Raw genomic sequence first — 18,587 nt, forward strand, 5'->3', positions numbered from 1 at the left:
GTTTTTTTTTTTCTTAAAGGAGAAGCGACAGCCCCCGACCAGGGCTCGCCACCGGGCCCCACCGCGCCCGCGAGCGGCGCCGCATCCCGTCTGCAGGGAGCGGCCGCGCGGGGCGAGGGGCGAGAGAACGGTTCCCCCTGCCCGGTCCCGCCCGCCGGGCGAGGGGACTCGGGGGCAGCCGGAGGGGAGCGGGCAGCGGCGGCGGTAGGAAGCCCGGCGAGGGCCGAGGACCGGGCGACGGCAGCCGGGCCGGGCGGGCGGCCGGGCGGGCCGGGCGACGGGACGGCAGAGCGGGAGCCGGAGGGGCCGCACTCGGGCGGGCGGCACGGCGGGGCAGGCCGGAGGGGGGGGAGGGAAGGTGGAGGCGGGAGAGAGAGTGCGGCCGCGCCTGCGCGGGGAGCCGCACGCCGATTGGCCGCGCGGCAGAGTGGGGGCGGGCCCTGCCGCAAACAGAGCGTCTATTGGCTGGGCAGCGCGCGAGCGGCGGAGAAAGGCGGGAGGGCCGCGGGAGGCGGAGTCGCGGGGCGGGGAGTTCTCGCTTGGGCCCTGCGGATTGGTGGGTGCCGGGAGGGGGCGGGGCGCTGGGCGGCCCCGCGTGAACGTGGAGGCCGGGCTGTGATTGGGTGAGAGCCCGGAGTGGGGCGGCGTGAGGTTTGTGGGGCGGGCGGGAGCGGCGCGGAGACGCTGCCCGTCCGCTCGCCGTCCCGATGCCGGCGGGCGCCGAGCAGCCGGCGGGCGCCGAGCAGCAGCAGGAGCAGCCGCAGCAACAGCAGCAGCAACAGCCTGCCCAGGGTCCGCCGCCCGCGGCCGAGAAACCCGCGCCGCCATCGGGACGCCGTCGCCCGTCTGCAGCCGCCGCCGAGCAGGGGGAGGAGAGTGGCGGCGGCGGCGGCGGCGGCCGGGTGCTGAGGGGCGGCCGGGAGCGGAGCCGGGCCGCGGGGGGAGCCGCCGCCTCCCGCCGCCGTAAGGCCGAGTATCCCCGGCGCCGGCGGAGCAGCCCCGGGGCCCGACCCGCCGCCGCGGAGCAGCCCGCCGCCGAGGCGCCGCCCGCCGCCAGGAAGGGAGCGCCCCGTGCTGGGTGAGTGCGGCCTTCCCCGTCCTATGCCCCGGGTGGCCCCGCTCCGGTTCGGGGGCGCGGTGGGGCGGCTGCGTTCCGGGGCTGTGCCTGGGGTGGTCCCGCAGGTGCAGCGCGGAGCGTTGGGAGCTGGCTCTTACGCCCTACTTTTGTTTTCCCCAGGTGCACGGATAAAGCTGCTGGCAAAGGTAAGAGCCCGGTGTGTCCTGTGTGCTGTGCTAAAAGCAGGGCTCTCTCATGCAGGCAGCCACGTGTCTGCTGGAGCTTCCTTTAGGAGAAAGCCCCGGTGTGTGGGGGCATGCAGTTCCTTTCCAGGGTTTCTCTCAGAGCTGTGGAACTGCCGTAAGCTTCCTGTGCTGCTCACGTGTGTCCAACTTGCAAAAACTTTGTTCTCCCAAATAACCACTAGGGTATCCCTCTGCTAGCAGAAGTGCAGCCTGCTGCGCTGCGGTCTGCCAGCCCCTGAGCAGCTGCTGGGTCACCTGGGCTCACATCTGCACTGGGCTGTTCAGAGTAGAGGTGTAGGTGTGCAGGGACACGTGCTAGATGTGTGCAGGTGGGTATGCAGCTACTTACCTTCTCTGGCCTTGCGATGTGTAGCAGTGGTGAATCTTGTGCCTTGCTCCTTCCGCAGGGATCATAGAATTGTTGAATATTCTGAGCTGGAAGCGACCCGTAAGGATCATCAAGTGCAACTTGTTGAGATTTTGGAGGGAGAGATAACAGTGTCTTAATAACTGCTATGAAGCAGGCCTTGGCAGCAGCATGATCAGTGGCAGAATATCTGTCCCTCCACATGATCTGGCACAGGAGAATTATAACAGGAAGAAAAAACAAGGAATGTTGTGTTGCTGTGAGAATGGGTTCACTTTTCCTACTGGAGCTTTTCAGTTCTTGTTTGCAGTTTGTACCTAGAATTTGAAGTCTGCCCTTATAGTTCTATAAATCTGACAGCATTACAACTTTATTCCTCTTGGGTGGAATCTGTCACAATTCTAGCTGACAAGGCATGGTTTTGCAGAACTAACTAAAGTGTGCTGAGCACAGAGCCCATGTGTGTTTACTGCTCGTGATGCTCTGCTCATCCTTTCATGCAGTAAAAACTTCATCCTCTTCATCCTTCTGGGTGAAAAAAAGTTGCTGCAGCATATAACAGTGTCATGGCACTGCCACTTGGTGTGTGCAGGGAAGTGCTAACAACATATTTTGATGGTTCTTCCCAGTGTTTTGAATACACCAAAGCATACGAAATGGGGTAGTCCCGTTCTTACCCCAGTTCTTGGGATGTTCTTGGAAGGGACACATTTCACAGGTTTGCTGTCTCTCTGATGGAGTACCTTCTTAAAGCTGAGGCTCCAGGAGTCCTAACTGACCTTGGATGTGAGAGCGGAAGAAGGTTTTATTACATTTCTTTTGTGTCCTTCTCTGGAAAGGCATGAAAACAGAGTGGTGAAGGTGCATTCCTTGCAGACAGGTCATGTGTGTGCAGGAGGGGAGCTCTACCCTGGTCCCCTCTTTTTGCCTTCAGCATAAAATGTGTGAAGGAGCCCAATGAGGTACGAGCAGACAGCAGTTCTCCCTGCATGCAAGGCTTCTGGCAGTGAGGAGCCTCTGGATTCTGGCAGATGAAGTGCTGTGTGTTGTTTCCAAAGGTCCATCTCTGTGGGTCTGATGGGGAGATTGCAGGAGGGTGAAGTCAGTGCTGTGGTGTGCCACAGTGCATGGTTGTTGCCATGCCCGTATGCATGAGAGCAGCTGTGCTGCCAGCCACAGCAGTTGTGTTTCCTGGCTGCTTAGTCACGCAATTGCAATATTTCCCTAATGTGTTTCTATAGAGATACTACTTTCAGAAGGAGTACATTTAATCTCAGCTTAAAAATGGACTTGTATAGTTGTGCAGTGTATGCCACATTGGGTGCTCTGTGACACGTGCGCTCATGTGGAAATAATTCTCAATTCTGTTTGGCCTGAACAACTTGAATTATCGGAATATGTATTTTATGAATGAACTCCATGCCCTTCTATTACCAAACTGTGAGTTGAGCACTTCCTGTGGTTCTTTGAGCCATGGCAGCAGGTGGTGGAACCCACTTCTGAGATGCTGTGGTGGAGTATCAGAGAAAGATGAGCCTTCCATGGCTGTGGCCACCCGCTTGTCTCTCCCCATGTGGGGAGCAGCGTGGCCACAGTGTCATCGAGTCCTCAGGAGACGGCTGGAAGCTCTCTGAGGAAGGAGCTGTTGGTGGGTGTTAAGGGAGTGCAGTTTGTTTGGACTTTCTGCTCTTGACAGCGAGTGTTTGGTACGTGCCCGGGACTTTGTTTTTCTTCAGTTGTTGGCTGTGGGATGTGTGTTTACTGCTCCAGCCCTTGTCACCTCTCTGTCAGTCACACAGACATGCTTATGGTGCTTACTGCTTCATTTTTCATATTGCTGGATGCAACAGGTGCCCTGCTCTCACAGAAGCCTCCTATAAAGAAAACGCTGTGGGGTCTGAGGGAGTGACACAGAAGCAAGGCACCTGAAGGTGTGAGCATTCTGATTTATGATTTAGGGTAAGGATGTGTTTGTCTGCAGGACTTTGGGATTTATACCTTTTGTTTGTGGCAATGCTGTTACACATCAAACAAACGGATACGGGTTCTGAGATAGAGATGCTTTCTTTGGTTGGATATCCCTGTGTGTTGTGCTCTAGGGACGTAATTACTGAGTGTGCAAGAGGCTGTGCTAATTCCCAAGAGTGCCATGGGCTGTGATGGCCAGCGTGTTGAGTGAGGATAGATGTTCTTGGCGTAAGCTCCTCCCCGGAGTGTTTTCGTTTGCTTCTCCAAACCACTACAGCAGAGCTCCATCTCTGCATCTCATTGCCTCTCAGCTTTCCCTTCTGTCACTAATGTTTTCTTAAGAGATCATATCATGGAAGGATGGTTGATGCCTGCTAAATTAAGGTCCGTTGCTAATCTGTGTGTTTTGCACCCTAGATGCTGTTAGTTGAAAGGCAGTTGGGGAGGATCAGCAGAATGGTGAAAGCATCTCAGAATACAGCTGCTTGTCACAGAGTTACTGTTTAAGGGAGTTCAAGGTAGGAAAAACTCCCAAGATTAGATGAGAAGGACTGGTAGGACTTTAAGAAGAGGATTTTCCCCATAACTCTTGAATGATTTTCTGTAAGATGCTGGCGCCCACCCAGTTCCTGCAGCTGATTTTTGCAGAGGAAGGAGGCAGATAGATAGCATCGGTACTGGGGAGTTGCAGGGAGTGAGTGCAGGAGCATTCCTTGGCACAGCAGCTTGGCCAGGTCACAGCTTCTGCTGCCCACTGCCCTGTGAAATGGGATTTGGGAAAGTGACAGCAGTGCTGGGTCTTAATCTGGAGTTGCTGCCAGAAGGGAGGCCCATCATTTGCTTTGTGACAGCTGATCTGAGAAGCAATGCTCCCTGCATTTTTTGTTTCTCACCAGAGGTGCATCCTCACCTCATGCTCTTATTTGTCCTCTGGATTTGCAGTTCTTGTGACCTGATGTCCGTCACTGCTGTTGCCACTTGCAAGGAAATAACAGGATGCTGGTGTACAATCCATTTTCCAGGTGCCTTATTGGGGGGGCAGGAACCTACTGCAGAAGCTGCTGTTAGCCGGAGCTGATGGTATTAACAAGTTTATGCACATCAAATGCAGAGTCAACAGCAGCCTTTTCATTTAAACTTCTCCCTCTGTTTCAGTCTGGAGAGATTAGAGCAGCAACCTTTTTGGTTGAAAGAACAGAGCCTGATTATCTGTAATAGCAACATGTGTTCCATTTATCTTGCTTCTTGCTCTAATTAGCCAAAACCTGTTAACTGAGGAGCATGTGGCTTTCTGCAAAGGTGCATTGGTAGGAGGAGAGGGATTTCACCAGGTTAAGTGTGGTGTCCGAGGAGGGATGTTAATTACTGTAAGGTGTAATCAGTGAAGGGAGCACCTCTTACTGTGATTTCTCAGAGGCACGGAAGTATTCACAGTGTGTATAAAAAAGCAGCAAATCTGCTGCTGAAGTGGGGGTGAAAGTGTCACAGGAAAAGGCTCGTTCACACCTTCAGAGAAGTGGAGCAAAACTGCTGGGTGAGCTGTGTCTGTGGTGTGCTTTGTAGGATCGTGTTCTGATAGAGGTCTGCTTCAACTCTTATGTATAATGTGGAAAACATCAGCTCTTACCAAGAAATCAGCCAAATTCCTGATCTGCCAAGGGAGTAAATGTCTTTCGAGGGCAGCAGTGTGTGTGTAGAATAGTGGTGCTCTATGGCAAGAATGCTAGAGAATGGTTTCCAAGTGTCTCTGAATTTGATCTGGTGTTCAGAAAACTAAGGATGTTCAGAATTAGGATTAAAAGCATAAAGTAAGTGTAGTTGGTGCTGAGGTCCACGCAACCAGGAAGGCAGAGAGAAGGCATAGTTCATGTTTTGTAATGAAGGTGGCTTTGTGTATATAAAGCATCAGACTTAGTTGCTGTTTTGAAGCTTTATATTCTGTATTCCAGTCATATTTTTTCAGTCAAAGGTTGGTCGCTCCACCTCTGTTAATGAGGGCCTGGGGAGGGGCCCCAAACAAGCAGCTTACCAGAAGTTCTATCACAAAGATTTGGTAGTAAATGAGAGAAGAGCTGATTGGGCAGGGGACATCAGGGGGCCTCTGTTCCCTGCTGAGTGTGGGTTCAGCGTGGAGCTCACGTCCAGAAGCCCTCTGGGGAAGCACAGCAACACAGCTTGGCATCCAGCCCCTCTCCCCATGCCTGGCTGCCCTCTGGGGAAGGCCACACAGCCATGCAAATGGATGTCAGTGAGAGGAGTGTCTCAGAGCTGAGCCTGGCTCAGGCCCTGTGCCAGTGTGCTAACGCAGTGGCAGAGCTGGAGAGAGCTGGAGCACAGAGCCTGGCTAGCTCCTCAGGATGGATTCCTTTAGCACGTCGTTGGTGAAATGTCAAAAAGCATTTGAGTGTGTTAAGGCCCGGTGTTCCAGCAACCACCAGGAAGTGAGATCAGGTGAACTGTACTTGGAATTTTAATTTTTAAAGAGATGAACTTGCTCGCGTGCACATTTTAGTTGGTTCTGTTGTCCTGCCAAAATGTATTTGGAGGTGAGCCATCAGCCAAAGAGAAACCACCTGTGGAAGCACTAAATGAGCAGGCAGACCTGACGGTGCTTGTGATGCTTTTCGCTCCAGCACGAGACCAGAAGCATCCAGCTGAGGTTCCTCAGGATTGTTACCAAACGTACACTTCAGATTAAGCGTGTGCGTAGGGGTTTCCCCAAACAAGACCTTAACTATGGGGAGATTTTGAAACTGCTCGTTGATTAACAGTGAGATTTCAATGGTGTTTCAGATCCCAAAGAAGAGAAGGAGGAGGAGGAGGTTTCCCCTGCCCTCAGCCAGGGCTCTCCAGTCAGCACAGCCCGGCCCAGCAGGAGCTGGCGCAGCAGCAGGTCGGCCACTGCCGCCCGCCAGCGTGAAGCCGAGAACTCGCGTGCCTCCCGGTCCAAGACTGGCTCCCTGCAGCTCGTCTGCAAGTCGGAACCGAACGCCGACCAGCTGGAATACGGTATGTGGGAAGCAGTTTGGTGTGAGGCGCCTGAAGATGGGCAACTGGTGGGAACCTGTGAAGGGAGCTGCGTGTGGGTGCAGCTCGGTGAGCTGTGCGCTGACTGTGGCTGCTCCAGGCGTGGTGCTGCTTTGTCACGAGTGCCTTCTGCCACCAGCACTCCTGGCGCTGAATGTCGGCGGAGGTATCTTGAGACAGATGAGCTCACTGCAGCGAACGCAGGTTGAAACCTAATGGTGACTTTTCCTTTCAGAGGTCACAGAAGAGCATCAGTCTCCAGCTGGAATCAGGTAGGAAACTTTATTTTTGCGACAGTTCTTTGCGTTTAGTGTCAAGAAAGCAACATATGAGCAGTTTTTCAAATGCTTGTGGCACGGTCTGTGGAGGGGTGGCAGCTGTGTTCTCGTGCAGTCCTGGCCCTTCACATTTTCAGCTTGGATTGCTGATGGGCTGCAGGTGTCAGGAGGTATTGGAGAATTGGGTTTGGTCAGTGTGGAGCTTTGGAAGCTTTGTTCCCTGTGCAGCAGGTAACTGTTGTAGCTGTTCTCAATAGGATGCTACTCTGCCTACCTGTGCTCCTTAGTGCAAACAAGGGATGAAAATTGCTGCATGTCTTTCCCATTCTATGGGAAATTGCATATATATTCTTGCAGTAGTGCTTCAATTGTCTCTGCTTAACTCCTCTGTTCTCCTTTTCTCCTGGCAGTGATGATGAGGAGGAGATCCTTGCCAGTGAGGAAGAAGTTCCCTTCAAAGATGATCCAAGAGATGAAACCTACAAGCCCCATCTCGAAAAGTATAATAGATTACCTACTTATTGTGTCTTTAGATTGAAAACATAACTTAGTTGAACTAGCTTAATGTGACCCGGAGAAACCATGCTGGTTGCTGACATGGAGTAGCTCCCACTGAGTTCAGTGTGTTCCCTATCTCCCTCACCTCTTGGGAACGTTTTTTCTCAGGTGGTCTGAAGCTTTTAGAGCCCTGTTGACAGTCAGGTGCATCCTTAGACCTCCATCCCACTTCTGCTTAGAAGTGGGATTTGATTAAAACTTGAACTCCTATCCAGGTTTTGCCTGTTTGTAAAGAGTGGACAGTGCTTTTTAAAGAGTATGGAAGGAGAGACAGCCCTTGGTGCTAATATGGTGGAGAACCAGTTACAGCAAGCCAGAGGTGTAGAGGCTCAGAGGAAGACAGAGGCATGAGGGTATCTTTAAATAGATACCAATTAATATTGGAGTAATACATTGTGTTTGTGTCTTTGTAGGGAAGCTCCAAAGCAAAGGAGAAAAGCTGGCAAGGGAAAAGAAGAAAAAGAGAAACAGAAGGAGATTAAAGTAGAGGTAAAAGAAGAGAGTGAGTTTCGGGAAGATGAAGAACCACCAAGGAAGTGAGTAAAAATTCTGCAGTTATATGTACCAGCATGTACAGTGTATGTTGCATTCTTGCTAGCATACAACAGTGTTGTTGTTGTTTTTCCCCTCTGGGCCTGAAAGATAATAGGGCAGAGCCTCTTGCTCTGACTGAAGTACTGTTTCCTAGTGTCCTGCTCATGATTGGCAAGGGAAAGTAAGAAGTGATGTTTTCATTTAGTTAAGGCAGTATTTTTCCATGCTGGGGCTTTGTCAGCCTGCCTGGATACGGCCACACTGTGTGAAATACTGTAGAGATTTTAAAACTCAGCAGTCTGAAGTGTGTTAGAAAGCTAGTCTGGGAAGGCCAGAGCTCTTCCAGTGTGTGCCCAGAGGTAGAGTACTTCATACAGGTCATGTGGGAAACCTCCTCTTGGTACACTGGGGATTTATGCACCAGAGCTCAGGAAAACCAGCTGTGTTATCCCTCCTTTTGGAGAAACAGAGAGAACCGACTGAAGCTGCCTGGTCATCACTGGTGCTTGGAGTGGAGCCTCAGAATACCTACCTGGGTGTGCTTCAGTGCTGCATTTATGCGTTTGGGTCAAAGCCATTGTTTGGGATAGAGGAAAAGAAACAGCTTTTGCACTTGATCTCCTCTATGAGAAATGGGAACAAAAGGAGCTCCCTCTGCTGGCAGCGGCGTGGGGCTTTGCACACTTTTGTTTCAGTTTCTCATGCTGCTTCTAAGCTGCAGCAAGGCTGATTGACATTGGAGAGAAGTATTTTTGCGAAGATATTGTTGTTTGTTTTTTTTTTTTAATGCCACGTGAGGCTTTCTGAGGCTTTGTGGTTGTGTTGTTTGGATCAGACACTTTTTTTTACATGTAAGAAAACCTGTGCTGCTCCTGAAGGCTTGGCTTGAATGCAGAGTGCCTGCTCAGCTCGTTTACTGGCACGGTCTCGCCATCAGTAAAATGTCTCAGCATGGGCTAGAAAAGAATTAATCAATCTGCACTAAATGTCTTGGAGCAGCAGTGTGATCAAGCAGGTGCAATCTTCTGGGCAGAGGTGTTGCTTGGGAAGGTATATTGTACATGTAAACACAGGTCTGATCAGGGCATAGATTTGTCTTGACAGGTGTGCAAGCTGCTCTAGTTAGTTCAGAGGGCTGAAAAATAGCTGCCAGGTCATCAATCCCCTCCTTCCTAGCCACGCAGGCTGATGTTTTTCACATGGCATGAAATGTTACCCAACAGAGCAGAGGAAATAGAGGGCACCATCAGTTCTGGACTGTGTTGGCAGAATTATATGTTTATTAAAAATGCATTAGGAAATGGGAGGTCTTGTGAGAGCAAACCACACAAAGCACTTATTTCTTGAGAACATTGCCTTCCTCTGAATCTGCATCAAACTTATTCTTGATTGATTTTTCTTGGGCTTGCAGTTAATGAGGCAATAACTCGCTAACTGTCTACAGCAGGAACTTAGAGCAGAATCTTGTGTGCTCATGTGCAGCTTGGAAAGGCCTGAATGTAATCAAGGACTGCAAATAACTTGGACATTGACAGATGTAAAAGAAAAATGTGAAGCGTGTGATGTCTGCTGGAGGGAAACCTGCCCATCTATTGCGCAGGCTCTCCTTTGAAACTCTTCAGGCATTTTGATCCAGAGTGGGTGGTGGTTGATTTTGAGTTGCTGGGTGCAATGTTACTTTTCAGCCTAAGACTGTAGAGGAGTTCTGTAGTATTATGGCACTCAGCTGAAAACCTCTGCCTAGTGCCGGTGTAAAGAAGCCTCCTACAATTTTGTCTGTAACTCTATTATATGCTATAGGAGAGGACGGAGAAGAAAAGATGACAAGAGCCCAAGATTGCCCAAGAGAAGGTAAGTGGTCCCCTCTACTCAGTTCAGTTCCTTTGTGTCATGCACAGAGCTGTCAATTGTTTCAAAAGGCACCTCTCTCACACAATACAAAGATCAGCCTTAAAGAAAAGAAGGAAATAGTGACATATGTTGGCTCCCCTGCTTTCATTCCTCTTTTTCCCTATGGATGTTGGGTTTGCTTTCTTCCCAGCTGTTTTTCCCCATCTGGCTGGATTCCTGCCATGGCAGTGTGCAGGGGTTTTGGGGAGCCTGGCATCCTCTGGGGTTTTCTTAGTCCTTGTGTGAGCCCTCATGTCTTGCTAGAAGCAGAGGGGGCTCTTGGCCAAAGTCTGTCAGCACAGCTCATTGGGAATACTGGAGCAATAATCCCTTGCTCTCACATTACTGAGCTGCGCTCACATTCACTCATCTGGCTGCTGTCCTCCCCTCAGATGTGTCAGCTGATCACTGCTTGTTTTCTTACTGACCTCCTAGGAAGAAGCCTCCAATACAGTACGTCCGCTGTGAGATGGAAGGCTGTGGCACAGTCCTGGCCCACCCGCGTTACCTGCAGGTATTTGGGATTTTCTACTTCTTGAATGCTGTCTGTGTGAGGGCAGGGAATGGCAGTTTGCATCAGGCCACGTGTCTCTGTGTCTGTCCTGTTACTGGATGTCTACATTCATTGGGCTTTCTCCTCTGCATGTAAGGGTGTCTTGTTAGCGACTGGAGTTTGATGCCCTGCCAAGGGGCCACCTGGGATCAGTGTGCCTCAGCCTCCTCCTTAGCCAATCAAAAAGAGAGCTTACAACCTTTTGCTTTTCTTTCTCAGCATCACATCAAGTACCAACACTTGCTGAAGAAAAAGTATGTGTGTCCCCATCCCTCCTGTGGTCGGCTCTTCCGACTGCAGAAGCAGCTCCTGCGGCATGCCAAGCACCACACAGGTATGGGGAGGAGGAGGAGGATCTTGGCTTCTTGCTGGGTTGGTGAACAGTGCAGGGAGGCAAAAAGAAAAATGCCCACGGCTTGAGGTGGGAGTGAAGGTGAGGCAGACGGTAGGGATGTGCAGCAATGGCAGGGTAATATTCCCTTCTGTGTTACCATCTTCTAAGGGAATGACAGAAATGGGCTACAGAGTTCCTAATTCACCCACTGGCAAGTATCATTGCAAGTATTGCCAACAATCAAACAAGCCAAGCTTTATCCTAATTTACCACTCCTTCAGTATTGGTCAGAATGGATTGAGACTCTTCTATCACTCCTTAGCCCTCCAGATCAAGCTACTGTGGTGTCTTGTGGTATGCCACTTCCTTTGCTGTGCCTGCAGGCCTCCCAGCATTTCTGCTTCTGCTGCTTTGTGGGCGGCTTTACCTGCAGCACATGAGAGCAGGGAGAGGGAGCAGGTCTGCAGGAGAGTAATGCTCTGGCTGGTGTTGCTTTTCAGATCAAAGGGACTACATCTGTGAGTACTGTGCCCGGGCGTTTAAGAGCTCTCATAACTTGGCGGTGCACCGAATGATCCACACAGGCGAGAAGCCCTTGCAGTGAGTACCTTTTTGCTCTCCTCCTTTGAGCCACCCCTAGATACATGCACACCGAGCTCAGGGGCAGCTCTGAAGTCAGGGCTGGAACCTACTTGTGCAGTCCTGGCCCTCTTGAAACGCACCTCTGTGGGAGCGTTTGAAGTGCTGCTTGGTCCTCGAGGCAGTGCCTCGGCAGAGATCTGAGGAGCGTGAGTGATATAACAGGAAGAGCTGGCACTACAGTGACAGCCCGCGTTGATCAGAGCCCATTCTTTTCCTGGGCTGCCTCGTTACTCCAGCAGTTTCCACAGACGTGTGCCAATGTTGCTGTGTTGTGACCTCCCCTTTCTCCCTTCCCCAGGTGTGAGATCTGTGGATTCACATGCCGGCAGAAAGCTTCCCTCAACTGGCACATGAAGAAACACGATGCGGACTCCTTCTACCAGTTCTCCTGCAACATTTGCGGCAAGAAATTTGAGAAGAAGGACAGTGTCGTGGCCCACAAAGCCAAAAGCCACCCAGAAGTGCTTATTGCTGAAGCACTGGCGGCCAACGCGGGTGCCCTGATCACCAGCACTGACATTCTGGGCACTAACCCCGAGGCCATCGCGCCGCCCACCGATGGCCAGGGCCTCCCTCTTCTTCCTGACCCCCTGGGCAGCACTGCCCCGACCGACTGCCTGCTGCTGAACCCCGATGGGATGCCGAAGACGTACTGCGGCGGGGCGGAGCGTGTGAGCCTGGTGGCTGACGGCAAGCTCTTTGTAGGCAGCGGCAGCAGCGCCAACCCTGAAGGGCTGGTGATGAACACAGAGATCCTGGGAGCCACCACGGAGGTGCTCATCGAAGATTCAGACTCCACTGGACCCTAGTGGGTGGGGAGCACGTGGGTGCTGGGACTGTTTGGACTCTATTTAAAAGGAAAAAAAAAAAAAAAATGGAGACGCGTTGAAAGAGAGAAAAGTTAAACAAAACTTAAAATACTAGTAAGTAACCGAAGGGTCTGCTCCCCTCAGCGTGGATCACAGCACGTCCTCTTTCTCCCAACCACTTCTGTCTCCCACAGCTCCTTTGCAGAAAAGGGGCGCGCGCTGCCATTACCAGAGCAAGTCGGACTGAGTGACAGATTTCTCCGAGGGAGGGGGAAGGCTGAAACCCTTCGCTCTACCCCGAAGTAGATGCCTTTCTGGCTCTTTGACCTGGCCCTGTTTGCAAGCTAGGAAGCATTTGGTGTGCTCTGGACAAGTTTCTTAGGACTCCCTTTTTGCCCCGTGGTCCCACTTCTATGCATTTCTGCAACTCTAGTCCTCGCAGCCTCACTCTTCATCCCGGGGTGGGAGTTTGGCTCGGCACTTTAGGCCCCCTTGCCGGGGCAGGCTGCGAAGGAGTCCCTGTCCCCCACCACACTTGGCCCCATCCCTGGCAGGAAGCAGAGGGAACGCCCTGGCTCATAGATCATGTTTGCTTGGAGAGGCCCGGGGGCTACGGGAGCCCTGCGTGGGAGAGGCAAGGAGGAGCATCCCGGTTTGACGACAGTAATTTGCACTTTGAACATGTTTCGTTTTTGTGTTGTGGTAACGAGATTCCTTATTTATTGATAAAAGGGTCGGTATTTTTTAGTTATGTTCTTGGCGGGTGGGGTAGCAGGGGTTCAGGCTGCTTCCCAGCAGGCTCCTTCCCACCAGAGAGCCGTAGGGAACGTGCATGCCATGTAACAGCAGCTCGGAGAGCTGGGGTGAAAGCAGCGTGCTGCAGTCAGACCTCATGGATTTCCAGAGCAGAGGGAGAGCCCCAGAGAAGAGAAGTGGAGTCCTTGCGGCAGCGTTTTAGCAGGAGGATGAGGTGAGTGATGGCACAACCGCCTCTCATCTCCCTCCTTCCCTCCCAGCTCAGCTCTTTTTGCTCCCCTTACTCCCTCGCCTTGCCGGGAAGGACAGCATTAGTCAGGATACTTGTTCTCATGGCCCAGGACAGTGGTGCTCCTCTGCAGAGATCGGGTATGGTTGTCTTTAGCTCATCTATCCAAGGCAGTGGGCTGACGTGGGAGTAGAGGCTGTCGGTTTGTCCGTGCCTCTGTAATGGGGTGTGCTGTGCTGAGCCCCTCGCTTGTGCTCAGCCATCTCTGCTCCCTGGGGTGGTCATTGCCTGCTGGTGTGTTAGGACAGCTCAGAGCCTGTGGAAGAATTTGCATAGGAAATGATGTCTGGTCTTTAGGCTCGGATCTTTTTGCTCTGTTATCTGAAGCTGTGTGTGGAGACTAGGTGGCCTTGAATTCTTTGTGTGTTTGGAAGAGGTGACCAATAACCTGGGCTTTCTGTCAGTTTACTTGTTTTTTCAGTTGTGTTTATGTGCTGGGAACAGAGCTGAAGTGCTTTGTCCAAGCCTGAGTTCAGCAGAACTGGTCTGTAACAGCAGCCAGGCAAAGTCAAGTATCTGGGGTCTGGAGATCAGCAATAAAACATGGAATTGAATTGGAAAGTTTTGACAGGAAACTGACTCCAAACGCCCACTCTGTCGCCTGTGCTGCCTGGAAATCCAGCTGTAGCCCAAAGTCTGACAGCACTTACTGGGCCACTTGTCCTGATTTCCCCTTTCCCTTCCCACTGACATTGAAGTCTGTGTTGGAGCAAGGCAGAGCGCTGCTGTTGCAGGGATGCTCTGTGTTGGTCTGTGCCCTGGGTGTGGGCGTTCGCTGGTCCTGTACTGTGGCTCCTGTGTGTGTGAGCTGGAGGGTGAGTGGAAGGCTGAGCACAGCACTCCTGGCATGGTGGTGTGGGAGTACACTAAACAAAGCAGTTGCTTTAGCTGGCATGGCCTGCTTCTTGCTTGGGTCAAATTGGAATTCCCTTTGTGAAGCACTGCTAACTGAAGAGGCACCATGCAGTGCACAGAGGTGGGTTCATCCCCAGCAGTGTGGCTCTTCTATCCAGGGGAATTAAGGAGGGGAGCACACAGCTTGCACTGTGCCATGCCCGCTGGCAGCTGCAGATCGATCCCCCAAGTTAGGAGCTGCTTCACGTGCCCTGTCACCACTCCAGGGAGCATTGCATGGCAGGCAGAGCCTTGCACAGAACACTAAATGAAATGGGAGAGATTGGGGTTTGCTCTCTGACACTAAAATGAATGCTTTTGGGTCAGGAGCTTGCTTGCAGCTGGTGATGCAATGCCGGGCTTGGCCAGGAGGCGAGGCCTCGTCCTTCCCCTGCCCCAAGCACTGCTATGTGCTGTGGGGTGCAGGACTGAGCGGCTCGTTTGCCTCCTGTGTTGCTCCTGGCCTGAACCCCTCTGGTCCCTGCCTTACCCTCCCATGCCCTCATTGCTTCCCTTTTTTTTTTTTTCTGTCTCAGCAAGTTGCCTGTCTGTCTTCTAACCACAGCCTGCTCACCCTCAGTGCGGCAGAGTCTGATGTAACTCCTTTCTCTCTCTCAAACCCTACAACTGACACAGCCCTCCTGCAGCTCCTCCTCTGCGTGTCTCTCCTTCACTCGCATGCAGTTTGCTTCAATAAATTATTGTAGTAGTTTGCAATAAACTTTTTTTGTATTTTTTTCCCCTGTATTTATTTTATTGTTCTCCTTCCTGGAAAGGAAGCCGGGGCCCTGACCCCATTAAAAACCCTGAAATGTAGGAGGAGATGGGTGCAGGTTGTGGGGGCCCTGTGGGGGCTGTGGGGCCTGGTGCTGGGTGCTGCTGTGGTGGCCAAGGGAAGCTGCTTTTCTACTCTGTTTTTCTTTTCATCTGGGTAACACGTAACCAAAATAAATGTATTGAGGAAAACAAACCAACCCCAAGGGCTGTTTGTTTGTGGTACTCGTGCTGAGGGGCTGCTGCTGTGGGACATACCTCTGGGGTAGGGGTGTCCGGGGGCTCCCACCGCCTTGAGGAAAAGGGAGGGAGGCAGCTGCTGGGGTCAGGCTGTAGGGTGAGGGGTATCCTAGCCCCCGGCTGGGCCTCGCTCTGTCCCCAGCGCTGCGCCTTGCTCCGGCCCCAGCCTGCTGCTTGGGCTGAGCTGTTGAGCAACGTCCCGGCTCTGCTCACCTCTTCCCGGCAGCGGTTTCCCGTGCTCCGGCCTGAGCCAGGGATTAGAGCGGGGCTCGTTGTGCCCCCAGGAAGGAGCCTGTCGCTGCCGGGTGAGAGCGTTTTGGGCAACGAGCTTAGAGTGGCAAAGAGTGGGGAATTAGGGAAATAATCTGTTGCTGTTGATCCCAGAGGCGGGAATCTGCAGCGTCGTGCCAGGCCCCAGGCGCGGAAGAGGGGGAGAGCCGGGCCAGCGGACGCGTGAGCAGAGCTCCCGGCTGGAATGCACCAGCTCAGCAAGGGATTGTCCTCCCGGGGCTGCGCGGGCACTGCGCCGTGAGTCCGGGACGGCCGCCTGGGCCATGGCGGCAGCAGACACCTCTTCAGCCACTCTTCGGCACCACGACCTGTGCAGCCGCGGCATCCGCCTGGCCAGGAAGATGCGCTCAGATGTCACCGACCTCCTGGACATCTATGTGAGTTTGCCCTGCTCTCGGGGCTGGGAGTGGAGGCGGGAGGCTGCTGCCGTGAGACTCCTCGGGGCGGGATGCTGGAGGCCCCCCTTGTGCAGGCATCCATCCCAGCTGTCTGTCCCGCAGGTGGAGCGGCAGGGCCTGGACGCCTCCATCAGCGTGGCGGCGGTGGATGGGGTGCCGGCGGCAGCAGCGGAGCGCTGGGCAGAGCAGACCGGCACCCAGCGCCTCCTGGACAACCTGGCAGCCTACCGGGCCTTCCGCACGCTGCTGGCACAGATGCTGGAGGAGCAGCGGGAGCAGTTGGGAGACGCCGATGCTGAGCTGGGCCCGGCGCTGGCGGCCGTGCTGCTGCAGGTCTCGGCCTTTGCCTACCACCTGGAGGAGCTGCTGGAGCTGGAGAGCCGCGGGGCCCCTGCTGAGGAGGGCTCCGAGCCCCCTGCACCCCCACGCCTCAGCCTCTTTGAGCAGAAGCTGCGAGGCCTGGGGGTGCTGCGGGAGCTGGCCCAGTGGGCCGTCAGGTCGGTGCGGGACCTGCGGCAGCTCGCCAAGCATGGCCCAGGCAGTGGCACGGCACTGGGTCTGCCTGAGAGCCAGTGATGGAGGTGTGGGGAGCCCCGGCCCAGACGGGGCTTAGCTGGGGGCCCATCTCTGTGCGGGGCTGCTGACAGGCGCGGGAGCTTCCGGGAACAAAGGGGCCACACTACTAACCAGGGCCCTTCTGCTTCCTAATGGGCCCCTTTCCCTGTGGTGGAAACTTAGGTACAGGGAGGGAACTCCTGGCGAGGTGGGCCTTGTGGATGACCCACAACCCCACCATGGCCTGGAAGCCATGACTCCCAGTGTGCTGTGCAGGGCCATCCTGTTCTGTGGGACCGGGTTGCTGCTGTCTCCTGATGGCCGGGTGATGCTTCTGGAGGAGGGGAGCTGCCTCAGGGTTTTTGCAGGGGTGAGAGGGATGTGGAGGCACCACCTGGTGAAAGCCGGCTCAGGAATTGTCCCTCTCTCTGCAAGGTCTGAGGCTTTGCCTCGTTCAGGTGCTCCCTTTTCTCTCCGCTCCTGCACAGCTTCCACCCTGCCTGCATGTTCTGCGTGCTGAATTTCTGCTCTGACTGCTTGGGGCCGTTCTCAGGAGGGGAGTGGGATTTGAGCTGGATGGCATTTCTTAGCTGGTCGGACAGGGTATAGAGAAGGTATTTGTATAGAAGGCTGACTGGAAAGACCCTCTTCTTGCCTCTGGGAGCTGTTTTAAGACTGGAGAGGGAGAAGCAAACAGCCACTGTTGGCCACTGTTTTCTTCCAGGGTGGCTGTGGTGGATGCTGAGCAAATAAAGCATGTGGAGAGCCACTGGGGTGCTGTGACTTCTTGGGCTGCCTTATTCCTAATTAAGTACTTTTCTTTGTGGCAGGAGAGTGAGAGGTCTGGGAGGAGTGTGAAGGAATGGTGCAGGTGAGAAGGACATGAGAGAAAGCTGCAGAGGGCTCACAGGGGAGGTACAGCTGCAACGTTATCCCCTGTCCCTGTGTGGCTCTGCCTTCTCCTCGACCCCAAGAGCAACACGCTGTAGGGGGTTCCTGTTCCCCGGGGCACAGCATGAGGCACAGCCATGCCACTGGCCCTGCACAAAGTGCCTTTGTCCCAACGGGTGCTGGAAGCTCCTGGCACAGTGCCGCCCCAGCACCAGCAGTGTCTGTACAGCCAGAGGGGGCTGGAGGGTGAGGCTGTTGTGGTGCTTGTTGGGCATGTAGGACAGGGGCTGCCCTATGGGGTCGGGATGGGGGTGCTTGGCACATAAGGTGGAACTTGTGATGGAAGGACGTGCACCTACCTCCCCGCTGCTGGTTGTCCAGCCTCAGATTTGCAACTCCCATTGGATTACTTGCATGGTTCTGCTTCCATGCACTTGTGAATAACTATTTCTGGCATTTATTTTTTGGGGGATTACTCAAAGCATTGCTCTCTCCCACGTCTCACTACGTGCAATAGCACACAACTTTCTTTCCTCCCCACACACCCTCATTCTCAGCAGCACCTGGGGGGCTCACAGCCACCCCCAGTCCCCCACTTCCCCAAGCCTAATGCGCACCCCAGTCCCACTGTTGGCTTTGGGACAGAGGGGCTGGGGCAGAAGCCCAAGCAGGAGGTGACCTGAATGTCAGCGGGGCCCCAGCAGCCCTGGCAAAGTGCCCTGCAACCCGATAGGGCCGGGGCAGCTGCTGGCAGCTATGCCAGAGCTCAGCGTGGGTGAGGACATCAGACGTTGCCCGAGCAGTTTGCCACGGTCCTGAAGGACCCTTCCAACCCAAGGCACTCGACGCCTCTGCGATCTGTCCTGCTCGGAGGTGGCGTTTCCAGCTACACAATGGGCAACTGCCAGAAACCAGGGCACGGTTTTCTTGCAGCCACCCGCGTGGTTCTCCCCAGAACGGGCCCCGATGGGCGCTACGCTTAATAGCGAAAAAAATCAGCGCTGGAAGCACTCAACGAGAGGAGCGCAGGTGGCGGACGATGGCCGCCCCGAGACTCGCTCGGGCAGGACGCGCCTGGGGGCGTGGCCTCGGGGGGGGGGGCGTGGCTTCACGGGCTCCGTCTCGAAGGGGGCGTGGCGCCCCCCCTCCCCGAGCGCGCTCTCGGCCGGGGCCGCGCGGGGCGGGCGCTGCGTGGTGCGCGGGCGCTGCGATGCGGAGCCTCCCCCCGCCGCCGCCC

The 18,587-nt window shown here is 54.1% G+C and overlaps 2 protein-coding genes across 3 annotated transcripts; both read left to right on the forward strand.

The window, feature by feature from the left end:
• The first annotated feature begins 707 nt into the window (after positions 1-707).
• ZFP91 (ZFP91 zinc finger protein, atypical E3 ubiquitin ligase) lies at positions 708-12,389 on the forward strand. Its single transcript, XM_042835554.1, has 11 exons — positions 708-1,078; positions 1,238-1,263; positions 6,431-6,646; positions 6,900-6,936; positions 7,353-7,442; positions 7,914-8,036; positions 9,835-9,885; positions 10,360-10,438; positions 10,697-10,811; positions 11,312-11,411; positions 11,752-12,389. The coding sequence occupies exons 1-11, from the start codon at positions 708-710 to the stop codon at positions 12,260-12,262; spliced, it is 1,719 nt and encodes a 572-aa protein (XP_042691488.1). The 3' UTR covers positions 12,263-12,389.
• Positions 12,390-13,146: 757 nt separating this feature from the next.
• On the forward strand, positions 13,147-17,228 carry CNTF (ciliary neurotrophic factor). Of its 2 annotated transcripts, XM_042835556.1 has the most exons (3): positions 13,147-13,232; positions 15,600-15,883; positions 16,007-17,228. In XM_042835556.1, exons 2-3 carry the CDS (start codon positions 15,770-15,772, stop codon positions 16,478-16,480), a joined length of 588 nt encoding a protein of 195 aa, XP_042691490.1. In that variant the 5' UTR covers positions 13,147-13,232; positions 15,600-15,769; the 3' UTR covers positions 16,481-17,228. The 2 variants fall into 2 exon arrangements, with proteins under 2 accessions (XP_042691490.1, XP_042691489.1); XM_042835555.1 differs by having other exon boundaries at positions 15,600-17,228.
• Positions 17,229-18,587: the final 1,359 nt, after the last annotated feature.

This window comes from Centrocercus urophasianus, unplaced genomic scaffold, assembly GCF_019232065.1.
Source record: "Centrocercus urophasianus isolate 14NV4802_14NV808 unplaced genomic scaffold, USGS_Curo_1.0 seq_535, whole genome shotgun sequence".
Taxonomy (NCBI): Eukaryota; Metazoa; Chordata; class Aves; order Galliformes; family Phasianidae; genus Centrocercus; species Centrocercus urophasianus.